We start from the raw sequence: 19,213 nt of genomic DNA, 5'->3' as shown, positions 1-19,213 counted from the left end.
GACCGCCATGAGTCACCACAGGGTAAGTCATTTCAGGTGGCTCTCATTCATTTGCTTAAGCTTACAGGAAACTGAATGGATTAGCTTTAGCGTTAGCTTTAGTTTTTTAATTAAACACTCTTTATTAACCAATTTAATGAACTGCTCTTAATAGGTCGCCTGAATATGATTTAAATGCAGTGTATATGCCAAGTGAGGATTCAAATGGAACACATTTTCGACAAATGTTTCAGAAATGATTTGATTCATTTATTTTGCGGTTCATTAATCATTCGCTCAAGTAATTGCTTCTTTGGCTGACAACAGGTTTTATTTATTCTAGTGCTGTCAGTTTAACGCGTTATTAACGGCATTAACGCAAACCCATTTTAACGCCATCAATTTTTTTTATCTTTTTGCCCTCCCAAACTGTGTAGTAGGCTAACGTTACGTTTGAGTGAATGGTGAGCACGATACGGCGAAATGGATGATGAAAGGCTTCTGAATAGAAAGTTTACCTTTAAAAGTTGTGTTGTGCAAAAGAAGCGAGCTTCACTGTTGTCTGAAAATGTCAACAGGCAGCTGGCTGAAAGCACAGGAGTAGGCTTACCTTTTATTGGTAACCTAACTGTTACGGTTCATTGTTTTTGAAACAAGAGGCCTGACTTGCAAACTTGAAAAAAAGAAAATATTAAGCCATGGTTTAACTGCACTATAGGCTTAGTCCTTGTTTATCTGAAATGTGCACTTTATAATTTTGTTTTGTACCGCCCTGTTTGGCAATGTTGTTTTTCAATCAAATAAAACATTGCATAAAGCAAGCCAATCCACTTTTCCATGTTGATAAGAGCATTAAAATAAAATAAAAATTATGGAAAAAATGTATTGAAGGGACATTTAGAATAGATAAAAATGTGCGATTAATCGCGATTAAATATTTTGATCGTTTGACAGCACTAATTTATTCAATTTATTTACAGATTCTCCAGGCCTGACTCAGCAGCCCAGTGGCAGTAAAGGAAATGTCTTCACATCCAGAGGACTTCTTCTGTTGTCTCTGGCTCTTATCGTCTGCCTGCTGGCTGGTCTTGTTGCCGTGTCCTACCTCTGTGAGTTTCTTATCATGTTCTCTCTACACATTCACTGAGGTCCACAGGCTTTCCTTCAAGATGAAAGGGGCCTGTAGTCAGTATATCCCTAGTGGAAAGTTCCTCTGTCAGCCGTGTGTGTGTGTGTGTGTGTGTGAAAGAGAAAGTGAAAGAGAGAGAGAGAAACATGTGACTGAAACCCCAGGTGGTTGCTTTAACTACATCATGTGCCTTTAAGGCACAGACCCCCAGGTTGCAGGTACATACAGTGGCTGATATTTAACATTTCACATTAACACCTTTTTTAAAGTATTTTGACAACATTCCAGTTGTTGCCAGTAAGCTCTGAGCAGGGCGTACACCTGATATGAAGGTAGGTGAGGTGATCCTGTATGGCTACATTCTTTACATTGGGCGTAATTAAACTGCCTAGACTGCCTGTTGATAAACCAGCTTCTCGTGACAGACACTTCGCTCATCTTTATTGCAAGTGGAGAGAGAGAATAAATATGTGTAACTAAGTAACAGCCAGTTAACACAAGTAAATAACCGAAGAGGGCCTTTAAAATATTGAGAGTAGGGGTGTAAAAAATAACCGATATATATCGATATCCATGTAGCGTGTTAAAGCCCCATTATGCAACAATTATACTTCAGAATTAGGGTAAGGATAAGCAGTTTAACCTTAAAATAACAGCTTAAAAAAATTGGGTCGCTACAATGACTTTTAATATGGAGAATCGCCTCCGTGCCATTGCGATACAAGGGTCCTTAGGCATATAACTGCGTTCTGTAGTTTTGCCTGCCGCAGCCCGCCGCCCTGACTTGTTGACTTTCTGCAGATCTAGTAAGTAGCTTATTTGCCGTCTTGCTTTGTCTTGTATTGCACTTGCTTGATGTTTGACTGTGTAAGGACAGTCGTTGAGTAACTAGTTTGTCATAATGTCAAAGCCAGCACATTTCAAGAGATTTTGTTAGTTTTAGCTGCTAGCATGCCGTTCGCGAATAGCTATTGATCCGTTGTGTTGTGCTGCTTTAAATACAACTACATTGATACGTGAAGTCCCGTTTCGGTATTAAAATGACATGAACCGGTCCTTGCGGTGGTTTGAAAGTTATAAACCGGTTCACAAGCATTTGTCTCTCCGTTAAGTTGCTACGCAAAACACTCACTCGCTGACCTGGTGCAACTGATCGCAGTCAGAACAGCCTGTCATTGACCAAAGCCCGCATAGCATAAGCCAATCGGGCTGTATTCTCACAAATAACGAGCCCTAACGAGGTACTGGTAGGTATTATATAGACCTGGAGGGAATGACAGATTACAACTCCAATTCATTTCAACAGCCAATGCTATGCTAGCTACACCATTAATTTCAATGGCCAATGCTATGCTAGCTACTTCAGCCAAGAAAGAGAAATCCTTTTCTACTGCGTTCACATCAATTTTACAGACAGCCTCGGATTTAAATAATTATATTAATAATAAATATGAGAATATTTGTATCATTAACAATTGTGTTTAACATTTATAGTCATGATTCCGAGACATCATAATGTCCTAACATAAATAAAAGCACTATACGAACTCTGCAAATGGCAATGAATAAATAAATAAGCACTAAACTCAACCGCGTGGATACAGACATAGTGGAATAGAATTGACACATCTACATTCTGCAACAGTACCTTCACCTCTGCACCGGTGAAATTAGGACTGCGCTTACCGGTGCTCGCTTTCCGCTTTGACATGATTTTGATCAGTCTGAAGCTGCTATCGCGTTGCCTGTGGAGTGTGCACACATTGCAACTAGAATGCGTTTCGTGAACGAACTGCGAGAGTGTGCTTGCTCTGTTGCGGCCATGACCGAGAGAACAAGTGCCTTAGAATTGGGGCAGGTGTCTGCTCTCCAGCTCTCCCTGCTGGATGAGCATGCACAAATGAGTATGCATGAGTGAGTATGCATGAGTGAGTAAACATGAGTGAGTATGCATGAGTGAGTATGCATGAGTGAGTATGCACGAGTGAGTATGCATGAGTGAGTATGGATGAGTGAGTAAACATGAGTGAGTATGCATGAGTGAGTATGCATGAGTGAGTATGCATGAGTGAGTAAACATGAGTGAGCATGCATGAGTGAGTATGCATGAGTGAGTAAACATGAGTGAGTATGCATGAGTGAGTATGCACGAGTGAGTAAACATGAGTGAGTATGCATGATTGAGTATGCATGAGTGAGTATGCATGAGTGAGTATGCATGAATGAGTAAACATGAGTGAGTATGCATGAGTGAGTAAACATGAGTGAGTATGCATGAGTGAGTAAACATGAGTGAGTATGCATGAGTGAGTAAACATGAGTGAGTACGCATGAGTGAGTAAACATGAGTGAGTAAACATGAGTGAGTATGCATGAGTGAGTATGCACGAGTGAGTATGCATGAGTGAGTATGCACGAGTGAGTAAACATGAGTGAGTATGCATGAGTGAGTAGAGCCCTGGTATGGAAGGTGTCTCTTAATATTCCTAGTTATACAGTTGAATGGAGAGGGAGAGAGAGAGAAGAGGAGCGTGCGCAGGTGTCAGTGAGAGTTGTCAGTGAATCACAGGTGCAAGCCAGTTTAATGAGCCTATTATGATGTCATAATGCCTCAAAGTTCTGCCATGCAAGTCTATGGAGAAAAAAGGTGATGGAAAAAGAGAAATAAAAAAGGAGTGGCAAGGAGTACCGCCACGAAAAATCATAGCAGGTTGCACCGGATCGGGCCGGACGTTTCGGTGTTTGAATGGCGTCTGTACCTCGAACGGGCGAGGCGTAGTTAGCTGCAAGAAAAACGGGGAGAATAAATAAACTAGAAAATGCATTTCCTGAAGGAAATACCAGTGCATGAAATGCAAAGGTTAAGAAAGGAAGAAGAAAAGAAAGAAGAGTGAAAGAAGGAAAGAAGAAAGGAAAGAAGAGTGGAAGAAGGAAAGACAAAAGGAAAGAAGAGTGAAGAAAGGAGAGAAGAGTGGAGCTCAATGGTGTTTTGAGCCCTCAACTTCGACTGCCAGGCAGCGGCTGCCTGGAAGGTGGTTCCGCCCCCAAAACTCTTATCCAATCAATGTGCTTTCCAACTCCAAACCTCTGGTTCCGCCCCCAAACCTCTGGTCCAATCCAAACACTTTGAGCCCCAATTCAAACTTTCTGTATAGTGCTCTCATTCCAGCTCCAACTTCATTCCACCTCTCAGCAACGAGTGAAAGCTCCAACTTTACAAAGGTATGTAGCTAATATATTTCTATTTTAAACATGAAATGGCTAATTGTGTTTGCTTTAGGGCTGTACATGTAAGATGGGCCAGCTAATGTTATGTTTAGCATGCAATATGTTAACCATATTTAAAGATAGATCGTGCTAATCTTAGCTGTGGTAATGTCTTTTCAACCTGCTAGCTAGCTCAATCTGGTTAAAACATTAGGTAACAGTAAGCCTACAAAGTAAGATTTATTACTGTAGATTAATCACTGTATAAAATGGGCCGGCTAATGTTATCTATACCATGCAATATGTTAACATAAATATAGATTATGCTAATCTTAGCTGTGGTAATGTCATTTCAACCTGCTAGCTAGCTAAATCTAATTTTAGCTGTGGTAATGTTATTTCAACCTGCTAGCTAGCTAAATCTGGTTAAAACATTAGGTAACAGTAAGCCTATAAAGTAAGATTAATTACTGTAGATATGTATTTAAGTGATTAATTACTGTAGATATGTATTTTAGTGATTGTTAATGGTTAGTGGTTATCTTTCAAATGACGTTGAGCTGCTTTGGAATAAGGGTAACTCTCAGGCAGCCAATTGGTTTTAGATACCTGTGAGGCACTTGATGTTGAGACTGGTTGACTACCAGGCTGCTTACTAACACTGGGTAACTCTCAGGCAGCCAATTGGCTTTGGGTGCCTGTGAGGCACTCGATGTTGATACTGGTTGACTTCCAGGCTGCTTTGGAATAAGGGTAACTGTCAGGCAGCCAATTGGTTTTAGATACCTTTGAGGCACTTGTTGAGACTGGTTGACTTCCAGGCTGCTTACTAACACTGGGTAACTCTCAGGCAGCCAATTGGCTTTGGGTGCCTGTGAGGCACTCGATGTTGATACTGGTTGACTTCCAGGCTGCTTTGGAATAAGGGTAACTCTCAGGCAGCCACCAGTTGTTGTAATAGGCTTTTTAATAGACTTCATACAGGTGACTTTGTGACAGCCAGTGGAGAGGAATCTAGGCATGGTGGATTAACGTTATGCTTTAGACTGCTTAACACTGGCCATGTAGCCTACAGTTCAGGTCATCACAAGATAAAATAGTTTAGGATGTGTGTCTCAGGGAGTCATAGGCTTATGTTTTCATACTTTTTCCCCGTTTCAGGCAATGGAGAAGAATTGGCTGAAGTCAATCGAAGATGGCTTAAAGAAGGAAAGGGACCCTAGAATCAAGCAATCCTTTGATATTCTTGAAGGGAATATTCCTGAGGATTTTTTTGAGGAAATTAGATTTTTACCATTTTCACATTATTCTGTATCAACTTGGTTACTGTGTGTATGAGTGTTGTACTTGGCCTTGGCCTTTCAATAAAGAATATGTCACACCCCATCAGTCATGTCTCTCCTCCATCATGTGTGTCCTCTGATGATACATTTTTTTTAAATAATTAATGTAAGTTGGGGTTTCATTAACTTGTGACACTCTACTGGAATAAACCCTTATGTGAAGCTGTAGAAATAAGTGTTGAAATTTATTTATTTCATTTCAGGCCCAGCTAGCTAAATGATCAGACTAGTTAAATCAAGATGCCAAGTTCAATACACTTCCAATTCAATACACATACACAGTGATGTAGAACATCTAGTTATTTTATTAATTAACAACAACAAACAACAGATTTTTTTATTTTTATTGTTAATGTTTGCGATGTGTGTGTCAACACACTTTTTAAAAACGTCAACTACCACCTCTACCATTCCTGGTCCCAAGGTGAGTGTAAGGAGTCCAAAATCCTCATTTGAGCACACCTGGTTGGCGAGGTGCTGGAGCTGTTGTCTGGAGGAAAAGATAAAAACATAAATTCAGGATAAATAATGTCTATTATACCTGTCAGAGCCCAGATATAGGATGTGGAATATTGCAAATTACTTGAACTCCGTGGCTCTCCCTGTGGCCATAGTGGGGTTTAGAGCAGGCAGCATGGCCACTTCTTTAAAATCAATGGCTGCCTGAGAGTTACCCTTATTCCAAAGCAGCCTGGAAGTCAACCAGTATCAACATCGAGTGCCTCACAGGCACCCAAAGCCAATTGGCTGCCTGAGAGTTACCCAGTGTTAGTAAGCAGCCTGGAAGTCAACCAGTCTCAACAAGTGCCTCAAAGGTATCTAAAACCAATTGGCTGCCTGACAGTTACCCTTATTCCAAAGCAGCCTGGTAGTCAACCAGTCTCAACATCAAGTGCCTCACAGGTATCTAAAACCAATTGGCTGCCTGAGAGTTACCCTTATTCCAAAGCAGCTCAACGTCATTTGAAAGATAACCACTAACCATTAACAATCACTAAAATACATATCTACAGTAATTAATCACTTAAATACATATCTACAGTAATTAATCTTACTTTATAGGCTTACTGTTACCTAATGTTTTAAACAGATTTAGCTAGCTAGCAGGTTGAAATAACATTACCACAGCTAAAATTAGATTTAGCTAGCTAGCAGGTTGAAATGACATTACCACAGCTAAGATTAGCATAATCTATCTTTATGTTAACATATTGCATGGTAAAGATAACATTAGCCGGCCGATTTTATACAGTGATTAATCTACAGTAATACATTTTACTTTGTAGGCTTACTGTTACCTAATGTTTTAACCAGATTGAGCTAGCTAGCAGGTTGAAAAGACATTACCACAGCTAAGATTAGCACGATCTATCTTTAAATATGGTTAACATATTGCATGCTAAACATAACATTAGCTGGCCCATCTTACATGTACAGCCCTGAAGCAAACACAATTAGCCATTTCATGTTTAAAATAGAAATATATTAGCTACATACCTTTGTAAAGTTGGAGCTTTCACTCGTTGCTGAGAGGTAGAATGAAGTTGGAGCTGGAATGAGAGCACTATACAGAAAGTTTGAATTTGGGCTCAAAGTGTTTGGATTGGACCAGAGGTTTGGGGGCGGAACCAGAGGTTTGGAGGTGGGAAGCACATTGATTGGATAAGAGTTTTGGGGGCGGAACCACCTTCCAGGCAGCCGCTGCCTGGCAGTCGAAGTTGAGGGCTCAAAACACCATTGAGCAAGAGTGGAAGAAGGAAAGAAGAAAGGAAAGAAGAGTGAAAGAAGAAAAGAAAGAAGAGTGAAGTAAGGAAAGAAGAGTGGAAGAAGGAAAGAAGAAAAGAAAGAATAGTGAAATAATGAAAGAAGAAAGGAAAGAAGAGTGGAAGAAGGAAATAAGAAAAGAAAGAAGAGTGAAAGAAGGAAAGAAGAGTGTAAGAAGGAAAGAAGAGTGAAGAAAGGAAAGAAAAGTGGAAGAAGGAAAGAAGAGTGGATGAAGGAAAAAAGAAAGGCAAGAAGAGTGGAAGAAGGAAAGAAAAATGGAAGAAGAAAATAAGAAAGGAAAGAAGAGTGGAAGAAGGAAAGAAGAGTGAACAAGAGTGGCTCTGGATGAAGAGATAAAGAGAGAGTGAAAATATTGAAAAATGGAGTGCAGAAGAGAGATTGAGTGTGAGAGAAAGTTGACAGAGAGAGAAAGATGGAGAGATGGAGAAAAAAAAAATAGAGAATGGATGGTGTCTTAATGTTCCTAGTTACAGTTAAATTGAGAGGGATAGAGAGAGAAGAGGTTCTTTGGATTTGGCACAGGTGTCAGTAAAGCACAGGTGCAAGCCAGTTTGAAGACCCTATTATGATGTCATAATGGCCCAATGTAAGTCAATGGGAGAAATTTATATTCGTTTTTCTTTAATATCTTAAAAAGTATAAAGTTTAGAAAAGTGAAAAATACATAGCATAAGTGTCGTTTACAAGACCTACGCGACAAAGTTTGAATGAAGTTTCTACGTTAAGCGGTTCGGGCTGAATTAATCGCAGAAAAAGGTAACAAGAATAAGAAGAAGAAGAAGAAGAAGAAGCCTAGGAATAACAATACAGGGCATTTCATGCACTGTAATAAAGAAAACTTGACAACAACAATACTGTGCTTCCCTTCGGGCAAGCACACTAATTACATGCCCTTATAAGGATGCGTTGCTGTATGCGAGTTCAGGTGATTGAGAAAGCATGTTCAATTTAAGAATCAGTACACAGCTAAGATCACATTTCCAGGCATTCATGAATCCAGCGGAGATATTTTCTCAGGTTGGTCTTTTGAAGTTGGTAAGAAGATATTTAAGAAGACATTTATGAAAATGTTCGAGAAAGAGGTCCATTGTTTCCTCACACCACAGTGTTTTCAATTGTTGAACTGCATCGAAAAGCATTGAATTGTTTCGCATCGAATCGCACTGAATCGTTCTTGAATCGCAGCGTGCCCATGCAGGGGCGGAGTGGGACACAAAAATCCACCGGGACAATTCTAACTGCACCGGCCCACCACCGGCCCACAACGTGCCCACAACTGGCCCAACCCGCATCCCCTCCACCTCCCATATATCAACTACAGAAACAAACGGGCGGCTTTTGATCATTATTGTTAGATTTAGAGTTGATGTGTGGGTGACAGACATGACAGTGACAGTGACAGTGTATTTGTATATGTACATTTCTGGAAATACGGAACAAATCGACTCCCGTATTGGTTCAAATGTTATGCTAATTCGCAACAATGTGTCCTGTCAACTCACTCGCATCTAGTTGACGGCTGGTTGAATAAATCCGTAATTCTTGTACATTTTGATGCACTTTCCTCCTGCATCCGCCTCTTTTTCAGTCTGGCCTTTTTGCCCCCTCCTTTCTCCTTTCTCTTATGTCCCTCCATCAGATACGCTTCGCCTGCTCTCTCTCCCTGATAGCCGCTAATTTATCTCCCTAGGTTCACTTGATAAAGGCAGAACGATACACAATTCCCATGATGCTTTGCTCGACCATTCTACATTCAACAAAAAAACGAATTAAATCGCTGGCCAATTTATATTTGTGGTCATGAAAGTAATGGAGCGTCTGAATAAAAAGAATTACATCAATATAGGAGGCTAAACAAAAATCAGAAGGTTGGATTAATGGGAGTGAGTTTGACAGACACCACCATAGGTGTGATGTACAGAGACAAATAGTGCTAGTGGTTGGACTTAGTAATATTGTAACTTTCGGAGAATTTAGAGATTTTCACGGGACTATGCTTTGACGTACATGCATCTTCGATGGGCCGCTCATAGCTTTGACTCAACGGCTGCGAAGGCCGGCCTGCAGGCTGATTCTCGAGAGATAATTGGCCGACAGGCCCACCGGGAAAAATCCCGGTGCTCCCGATGGCCACTCCGCCCCTGTGCCCATGTATCGAGATACGAATCGGATCGGCTTTTTCATGAGAGATTCACACTCCTAATTGAGAGTTAAGCATATAAAAAGAAAGGAATACCATATAATCTAAAATGTGACCTGAGTTCTCTTGCGGTAAAGAAGAATTTTTAGCTTATTTGGTGATGTACATACAGCCACAGAAAAAATTAAGAGACCACTTCAGAATTGTCAGTTTCTCTGGTTTTACTATTTATTGGTATGAGTTGAAGTAAAATGAACATTTTAGTGTTATTCTATAAACTACTGACAACATTTCTACAAATTTAAAATGCAAATATTCTCATTTAGAGCATTTATTTGCAGAAAAATGGCAATTGGTCAAAATAGCCAAAAAGATGCAGTGTTTTCAGATCTTGAATAATGCAAAGAAAACAAGTTCGTAGTCATTTTTTTAAACTACACAATACTAATGCTTTATCTTAGGAAGAGTTCTGAAATCAATATTTGGTGGAATAACGTTAATTTACAATCACAGCTTTCATGTGTTTTGGCATGCTCTCCACCAGTCTTTCACATTGCCGTTGGGTTACTTTATGCTACTCCTGGCGCAAAAATTCAAGCAGCTCGGCTTCTTTTCATGACTTGTGACCATCCATCTTCCTCTTGATCATATTTCAGAGATTTTTAATGGGATTCAGGTCTGGGAATTGGGATGGCCATTACAGGCTCCTGATCTGGTGGTCCTTCATCCACACCTTTACTGGCCTGGCTGTGTGGCATGGAGCATTGCCCTGCTGGAAAAAACACTCCTCAGAGTTGGGGAACATTGTCAGAGCAAATGGAAGCAAGTGTAATAATCTGGGACGAGATGGGATTAATAGCAGTGTAATAATCTGGGATGAGATGTGATTAAAAGCTGTGTAATTATCTGGGATGAGATGTGATTAATAGCAGTGTAATAATCTGGGATGAGATGGGATTAATAGCTGTGTAATAATCTGGGATGAGATGTGATTAATAGCTGTGTAACACTCTGGGATGAGATGTGATTAAAAGGTGTGTAATAATCTGGGATGTGATTAGTAGCTGTCTGTAGGTAAAGTCTCTGTTTTTACTTTGCTGTTGTTGTTGTGTAGTTCATCCCCATGGTACAACTCTATGTCTGATCCACAGGTCCACAGGTTTCCTCACAATGCTTAAATAAATAATGTAAAGTATGTGTTGTTTGGCAGATTCCAATGCACAGACTAAACTTGGCCAGATTGAAGCACTTCACAAGAATTTGTCAGCAACCTTGAATACCACTGGTGAGTTTGGCTGGATACTGTAAATGAATTCATTTAATGTGACTAAAACATAGTTACCCATAAAAAAGTGTCTTTTAATGGTGGGTTAACACACATAATTGCGTTACGCCATTTTAGTATGAATTGCAAGCTCATTACCAAAGATTTACAATGCAAGTATTGTTCATGACAAGTGTGATTCCTAGTCCATCAGTATCAAATGCAACGTTCAAGTTACATATTAATTTGCAATATGTCCATTTGAGATACGTACATGTGATCTGGACTGCTGCACTAGGACTAATGTGTTGTTCATTAACCAATTTAACTCGGGCTGCTTGGGAATTCCAGACACCATTTCCTGAAACCATCTGTTTTCTAAAAATGTTTACTTACGGAAATCGATACAAATTTGTTAATAGTATGTGAATATAAAGTTTTCCAGTGCCTTCCCAGATTAAATGTTAATCATAGAAAATGTGTCCACTACCAGAACACAATGATCAAATAAGTTACCACGGTGTTGTGTGTCTGAAATGAGGAAACATGCCACCACCTAAATCAGGTGTTCTGTTTGGGGAGAACACAGAGTTAGACAGGCCCAGGGTGGGGAATCGGGAGAATCGGGAGAGGTCCCGGTGGGCCCCTTCACTTCTGGGCCGGTCGAGAATTTTTTGACATTTGTGACGTTAGTCCATCTTCTCTTAAAGTAGGCTACACATGTTTCGCATTCTGACACCGCAGCCTCTACATGGGTTGTACCATGCAAGGAAGTTCTCCCCTCCCAAATAGAGTTGGGTGGGTCCATAGCCCGTCTTTTCCAAAACGTTTACTCAGATACGCTACCGATAGCTGGGCCGGCCCTAACGCAACGATACGAGTCAGGGAGGATGGATGGGAGGAAGAGGGCAGGCGGGGCTGAAAAAGCCAGGTTGAAATAAAGAAAGGCATTGGAGGGGGATGCTGCAAAATGTGCCAAGCTTTCCGATTTATTATCAAGAGGTAAAAACACAAGTGGCAACTGGTAAAGAGAGACATAGGTCCACCTAGTCCACCTATTCGCAAGCAAAATATTGAATTGAAATATTAGCAATTAGTAACAATTAAAGTATGAATGTCTTATATATGCATAGTCATATAATTAGATGTATTAATTGGGAATAATGGTATTCTTGTACATTACAGTCAACCTTATGCATTTAAATGTACCTTGACCTCTTGTGGACTCATCTCTGCAGTCAAGGGCAAGTAAACGTTTTTGACTATGTTGGTTGACTTCAGTGCCTGCTGTTTGGCCTGATGCCCCTTACTTCCAATGTGCCTTGTCACATCCAGCACACCTTGATTGGCACAGGAGTTCTCTTGGCGGCAGATAGAACACCAGTATGCTCATTTGTTTTTTAACTGACATCTTTGAAAGACAGATGCAATGATTAATGCATCCATGGCCAGGAAATTTATAACAAATAAGAACTAATGAGTTTGCTACTCACAACTTCACCAGGCGTGAAGAAGCCTCGGAATCTGAATAGAATGTTCAAGCAAACACATTTACAAAAAATTATAAAAATAAAAATTAGTGAAAAGGCAGGCTGTAGCCTAAAACTGTGTTGGCTACAAACACTCATTAAAAACTGATGCTAATTATCTGGGATGTATTCTTTAACTGCAGTCAAGTTGTCATTGCTTGTGTCAAACCATTGTGAATTTGTCGTAAAATTAAAACAGGAGACAACTTACTCAGTGTCGGTTCTACATGGAATTACGCCCGGGCGAGACCCCTTCTGAGCGCCCCGTACTTGCGTACTTGTATTAGACAAATCACAGACAAAGGCACAGACACCTGTGCTAATATGTGATTTAGCTAACATTACTGTGGAAACATCAAAACACATTTTTTAACTTGAGCCAGGAACATAATTATACACTTTTAATTATACACAGGATGGTCCGTTTGCTGGAAGCCAGTAGGGTTTTTTGGAACGTTGGAACTTGTCTCACTGGTCCGACTAGAAGGTTATGTCATTGGCTTTTTCCATTGGACTTTGTTGATGATTCAACAGTGTCATATTGTGTCTGTGTGTGTATGCACAGATACTCTGTCCCCTCTACCTTTCAGGCTATTTGTTTAACTTCCACTGTGAATCATTCTTATTTGATTTATCATGTTATTAATCACTCATTGCATTCATCTACCTCATATGTCAATTTATGTAATGTAACCAATATGTTTTGCAGAAATTTGAATAAGGTGCTTGGCTAGTAATTTGTTTTTAATGTCAACACATTTGGTTTAATTCTCGCAGTATTATATTTTTTGTAATCTAGAATATAAGAAATAATGCGAATGGCAAATGTTCTAGTACAAAACATATCATGTGAAATATTAAGAAGGGGGGGGGGGGGGGGGGGGGGGAGAATATAGTGTGCTGGAACAAAGAAAGGGCTCAATCAAATTCTTGCGGAAGTGCTTTCAGTCACATTATACCGACCCACCCGTAGACGTTGTGTCACTTCATGTTCTCTTTATGTCAGTAACTATGCAGGAAGATAGGCGCCAGTCATGAGGTGAGACATCTCTGATGCTGAGGTCATTCATTGTGGCATTGTGTTAAATGTCTTAACGTCTGTAGACCTGTGGAAAACATGCTGAAAAGCGTTTTGTTTTAGAAGACTTTGATTTGAAGGCCATGGGGTGTAAGTAAGACAGGACAAGACATAATAAAAGGTTATTGTAAAAGCAAAACAAACCTATATTTATTTAATTTTTGTAGAAGTTTGCGTACTTGTTTTAGACAAATCACAGACAAAGGCATTTTTTTCTGATTGGCTATTGTGTAGCCCATTTCTTTATTTTGATTGGCTGATAAGTGGCACCTCACGGCAGAACTCCAGGGGATTCGGTGAAACGTGCTTGATTCCTCCATTGTGAGGGCAGGTCATGTTTGCGCTCTGCGGCACGTTAAATAGAAATACGATGTGTGGCGGGAGTGCATGAGGAAATACCGAAATGAGGGATTGTCACGCTCAATGCGTGACACTTGAGAGCCCTGTGATAACAAAATTCAAACTTGATCTGTGTATACAGTAAAATGACTCCTGCTAAAAATGATGAGCCCGAAATGTGCAATGAGGAGGCCATGACTACAGGGACAGGTAGAGAGGTTAACCGAGGCAATAATACGATTTAAAGTTATTTAATGTAAGAAAGAGCAGTATATGACAGTACTTGATGAAAGAAAGGAATGCCAGGGGAGATTTTAGATGATGAACCAGTAGTCTCATCTGATGCTGCCTTTGAGGTAAATGTCCATAATGTTATTCTGGACACTGTGGCAGGTAGCATGGATAGGAGGTTCTAGCAAATCCAATTTCCACTACCATTGAGAAAGTGGGCCGGTCTTGGGCCTGAAATTCCCGGGCTGAAAAGTGTCCCCACTCCGGCCCTGGAGGTAGAGTTACCTAACTGGAAATGATAAACGTGCAAGATTTAGCCATGTATTTTTTAAGTATTCTTATTTACCCTTATGTCATGGGATTTGTTGAATCATCATTTGATGATTAAAATGGAACATACTTACAGGAAGTGTTTAAGACATTATTTAATTCCTCCCATTTTTGTAGAAGCTGAGCTGATATGAAAGTTTTGTTGACTTCTGTAATTTCTTTCTGATGTTATTTTTTTATAGATTTAACTGCAGGGGTAAAGGAACTGCTTGACAAGCACGAACATTTGTTGAACCTCCTATTGTCTTTTAATGGTAAGATTAAGCATTTAGTTAAATGTGGAACAAGCATAGAAAGAATGCTGGATATAATCTGGGATGAGATGCGATTAATAGCTGTGTAATAATCTGGGATGACATGCGATTAATAGCAGTGTAATAATCTGGGATGAGATGCAATTAATAGCAGTGTAATAGTCTGGGATGAGATGGGATTAATAGCTGTGTAATATTTTGGAATGAGATGTGATTAAAAGCTGTGTAATATTTTGGGATGAGATGTGATTACTAGCTGTGTAATAATCTGGGGTGAGATATGGTTAATAGCTGTGTGATAATCTGAGATGAGATGTGATTAATAGCTGTGTAATAATCTGGGATGAGATGGGATTAATAGCTGTGTTGTTATAATCTGGGATGAGATGTGATTAATAGCTGTGTAATAATTTGGGGTGAGATGTGATTAATAACTGTGTAATAATCTGGGATGAGATTAGTAGCTGTCTGTAGGTAAAGTCTATGTTTTTACTTTGCTGTTGTTGTTGTGTAGTTCATCCCCATGGTACAACTCTATGTCTGATCCACAGGTCCACAGGTTTCCTCACAATGCTTAAATAAATAATGTAAAGTATGTGTTCTTTGGCAGATTCCAATGCACAGACTAAACTTGACCAGATTGAAGCACTTCACAAGAATTTGTCAGCAACCTTGAATACCACTGGTGAGTTTGGCTGGATACTGTAAATCAATACATTTAATGTGACTTAAATATAGTTTCCCATAAAAAAAAAGTCTGTATATTTTTCTCTACAATGTCTGTTAATGGTGGGTTAACACACATAATTGCGTTACGCCATTTTAGTATGATTGCAAGATCATTACCAAAGATATACCATGCAAGTATTGTACATGACAAGTGTGATTCCTAGTCCATCTGTATCAAATGCAACGTTCAAGTTACATATTAATTTGCAATATGTCCCTTTGAGATACGTACATGTGATCTGGCCTGCTGCACTAGGACTAATGTTTTGTTCATTAACCAATTTAATTGGGGCTGCTGGGGAATTCCAGACACCACTTGCTGAAACCGTCTGTTTCAATGTTAAGTTAGAAAAATGTTTATTTACAGAAATGCGATACAAATATGGTAATATATATAGTATTTAAATATAAAGTATTCCGGTGCCTTCCCAGATCAAATATTAATCATAGAATATGTGTCCACTACAAGAACACGATGAACAAATAAGTTACCATGGAGATGCTTTACAGGGTGTTGTGTGTCTGAATTGAGGAAACAACCTAAATCAGGTGTTGTGTTTGGGGGGAACACAGAGGTAAATTAAATATGTAGAGTTACTAAACTGGAAATGATGAGCGTGGGAGATTTAGCCATGTATTATCGAAGTATTTAGGTTTCCTCCGGTAGGCTTTCTTATTATTATGTTAGTACCATGGGAGTCAATGGCAGCCCCTAGAACCATATGGTAACTTTTTGTGAAATTTGGCACACTCATTAAGGACAGTCCCTTCTTCATTCACACCAAGTTTCATGGCTCTCATTACACCCCTCTAGCGCCACCAACAGGTCAAAGTTGGACTTTTGTAACACACGCAACTTTTGAACCGTGTGACCGATTTTCAAAAATGAGGCACCATTGGATTCCCTGGATCAAGACGAATTAAACCCACCCCATGGCGTCAATTTCCTGTTATATAGATTTTCTGCTATTTCCGGTTTTATCAAAAACCTTTGAAAGCCTACTCCTCCTACAATGGCAAATCTTCTTCAAAATCAGCAGAGATGATCTTCAGACCTAGCCTCACAAAAGTTACTATTTAGAATTTTGATCCTCATAACCGTTTGTCCTGTACAGCCACTCAAATTCAGCAGAAAAGGCGCCAAACAGGAAGTGAAGTCAAATGTCAGCAAATATTTGAGTGATATTGACGTTATAGAGTGTGTTTAATTCGTCTTGATCCAGGGAATCTAATGGTACCTCATTTTAGAAAATCAGTCATACGGTTCAAAAGTTGCATGTGTAAACTGTGTATTGCATTTGAAATTTAATATCCCATTGGTAAGTCTGCAGCATGAATTTTTCTTTACGGTGACAAATTGTCACAAAACTACATTTTTCCCTGGTTTGCAATGTTTGGAGGAGGAAACCGCCATCGCTGCTTGCAGCTATATTCTTATTTAAACTTATGTCATGGGATTTGTTGAATCATCATTTGATGATTAAAATGGAACATACTTTGAGGAAGTGTTTAAGACGTTATTCAATTCCTTCCATTTATGTAGAAGCTGAGCTGAACTGAAAGTTTTGTTGACTTTTGCAATTTCTTTTTGATGTTATTTTTTATAGATTTAACTGCAGGGGTGGAGGAACTGCTTGTCAAGCACAAACATTTGTTGAACCTCCTATTGTCTTTTAATGGTAAGTTTCAAATAAAAATGTGTGCATTTCACAACACTGAAAGTGAAACCAGCATAGAAAGAACTTTTCACCTCCCCCAGAAAGTTTAAGAAGGGAACATTTAGCGACAATTGCTGACTTGTACTTTCATTTAATGCAAACGGCATGGTGTTTGACATGATTTTGACATCACACAGTACTCAAAAGCCTGCATTGGTGAAACATATTCACTACCCACTGATCAGTGTTGTCATGTGTGTGTGTAGCCACCTCTGGTTGTAGGGTCTGTCCTGCAGGGTGGGCTCACAACAGTGGGAAGTGCTTCCTCTTCTCCACCACTAAAAAGACCTGGAGTGAGAGTCGAGATCACTGCATCACATTAGGGGGGCATCTGGCCATTGTGACCAGTCAAGAAGAACAGGTGAAGTAAAAGGGTGTTTTATTTGTTATTGCATCATATTAATTTTTTTTTTAACAAATGTTTAAAGGTTGTAGATTTTATGACGAACTTGCAATAAACTTTCCATAGTTGTGAATAATATATTAAAGTATCCTTCAGTGAAAGTATAGTCTCTTATTTGTATTTGTTTGAGTACATTTGATATATTTCTAAATATATGTTAGGAATAAATATCATAAATATCTGTGATGTCTCCCATTAGTATTTTCTATCCAAAAGAGCCATTGAGAAAGTCTGGATGGGACTGACTGACCTGGAGACAGAGGGACAGTGGATTTGGGTAGACAGCACACCTCTCAATGAGACTGGCGCCATGTAAGACATGCCTCATACGTTCTCAACACAACCACATCACACTTACTTATATGTGTCAACAGTCCTCATACTGTTCTATGTACAATGATGTAAACATACAGTGATACATTTAAATGTATCAATCTGGTTGTACTGATTAGCAGTGAATAGAGGCGCTGCTACTCTCCTGCTATTCTCATGTTTACACTTGTGAGCACAGCAAACTTGTGCTTGTCAGTCAGACGCAGCACAAAGACTAGGCTGGCAGTAGGTTTGACACAGAACAGCCTCATGGTGCATTGTGTTTACTCCATCTACCCTGTTTGTTCACAGATTCTGGCGGAAAAGGTCTGTTTGGCCGAATGAACCGGATAACTGGAAGGTGGAAGACCCTTCTGGGGAGAACTGTGCACTTTACACTAAATTTGGAGACTGGCTTGACAACTCCTGCACGAAGCTGCGTACATTTGTGTGTGAGACGGAAACCATCGATTAGACTGGATTAGATTGAAAATTCAGCTGCTACATATGGAGGCTTTAAAAAAAAATCTTTTATAAAATTGAGTTAGTATATGGCAACGACAGAACAAGCGTTCTGAATAGCAAAAAGCGTAGTCATGCCAGCCGCGTATTGCCCTCCTCAACGGTCAATAGGATCCGTATTGCCCGCTGACGACATTTTCAAAATGAGCTAAAGCAATCAGTCTATCCAGACGAAAATGAAAACATCAATAGCCATGAGGAAATTCAGAAGAAGTGAAAATGTGTAATTGAAAGTGATGATGAAGATTAGAAACTATAGTTTGAATCACTTGTGTTGTTACTTTACTGTAAATTAAAGCAGTTTTAGCTGAGCCGTGTTGTCCGTTTTCTATTGAATATTGTAACTTGAAGTTGGCAAGTAATTGGTTGCTACCTTACACCTGAAACACATTGTGTCGTGAGAAAACTTGAGAGCTGAACAAAACGACATGTTTTCTACTTACAATTACCATTTCTTTTCATTTAAAAAATGAAACGAGCGAAAAATCCCACATAATAAACAAACCACGACCGTTCAATCATGCCTGTATATATCAAACTCGCTATCGCTCGGTCGATACATTCATCATAATCATCAAAATCATTATTTATTAGGGGAGAATTGACTGAGCACAGGGCTCTTTTGCAGGAATGCCCTAATGAGGGTACATAATACAGATAAACAATAAATAAACCAAACGAAATTATACAACTCAGAAATTAAGTATAAAAAAAAAACATAAAGTACAAAATTAAGTCAGAGAATTATTTAAAACAACAGCACTGAGGCACATCCTTAACAACTAAAGGGCTCTTAAATTGGTTTACAGACAAATACTGGGTTAGTTTCAAGTCCTGTTGAACATTGCTCCATTTATGGGGAGCAAAGAACTTAAAAGCTATTTTACCTTTTAATTTTGATAACGGGAATTTTAAGGGAGA

The 19,213-nt window shown here is 39.4% G+C and overlaps 1 protein-coding gene across 1 annotated transcript in view; it reads left to right on the top strand.

The window, feature by feature from the left end:
• LOC308382084 (uncharacterized protein) overlaps positions 1–18,245 on the top strand; it is a gene marked incomplete at its 3' end in the record, with an annotated part of 31,842 nt that extends 13,597 nt beyond the window's left edge. The window contains exons 5-10 of the mRNA XM_080859767.1: positions 14,537–14,608; positions 15,219–15,293; positions 16,945–17,016; positions 17,262–17,416; positions 17,658–17,770; positions 18,083–18,245. Of these exons, the coding sequence (XP_080715893.1) occupies positions 14,537–14,608; positions 15,219–15,293; positions 16,945–17,016; positions 17,262–17,416; positions 17,658–17,770; positions 18,083–18,245 (650 nt within the window). The remainder of the gene's footprint in view (positions 1–14,536; positions 14,609–15,218; positions 15,294–16,944; positions 17,017–17,261; positions 17,417–17,657; positions 17,771–18,082) is intronic.
• Positions 18,246–19,213: the final 968 nt, after the last annotated feature.

The sequence above is a fragment of the Sprattus sprattus genome (genome assembly GCF_963457725.1).
Source record: "Sprattus sprattus genome assembly, chromosome: 20".
NCBI classification, from domain to species: domain Eukaryota; kingdom Metazoa; phylum Chordata; class Actinopteri; order Clupeiformes; family Clupeidae; genus Sprattus; species Sprattus sprattus.
Note: the sequence above shows the minus strand (reverse complement) of the source record. Positions and strands in the feature narration are given on the sequence as shown.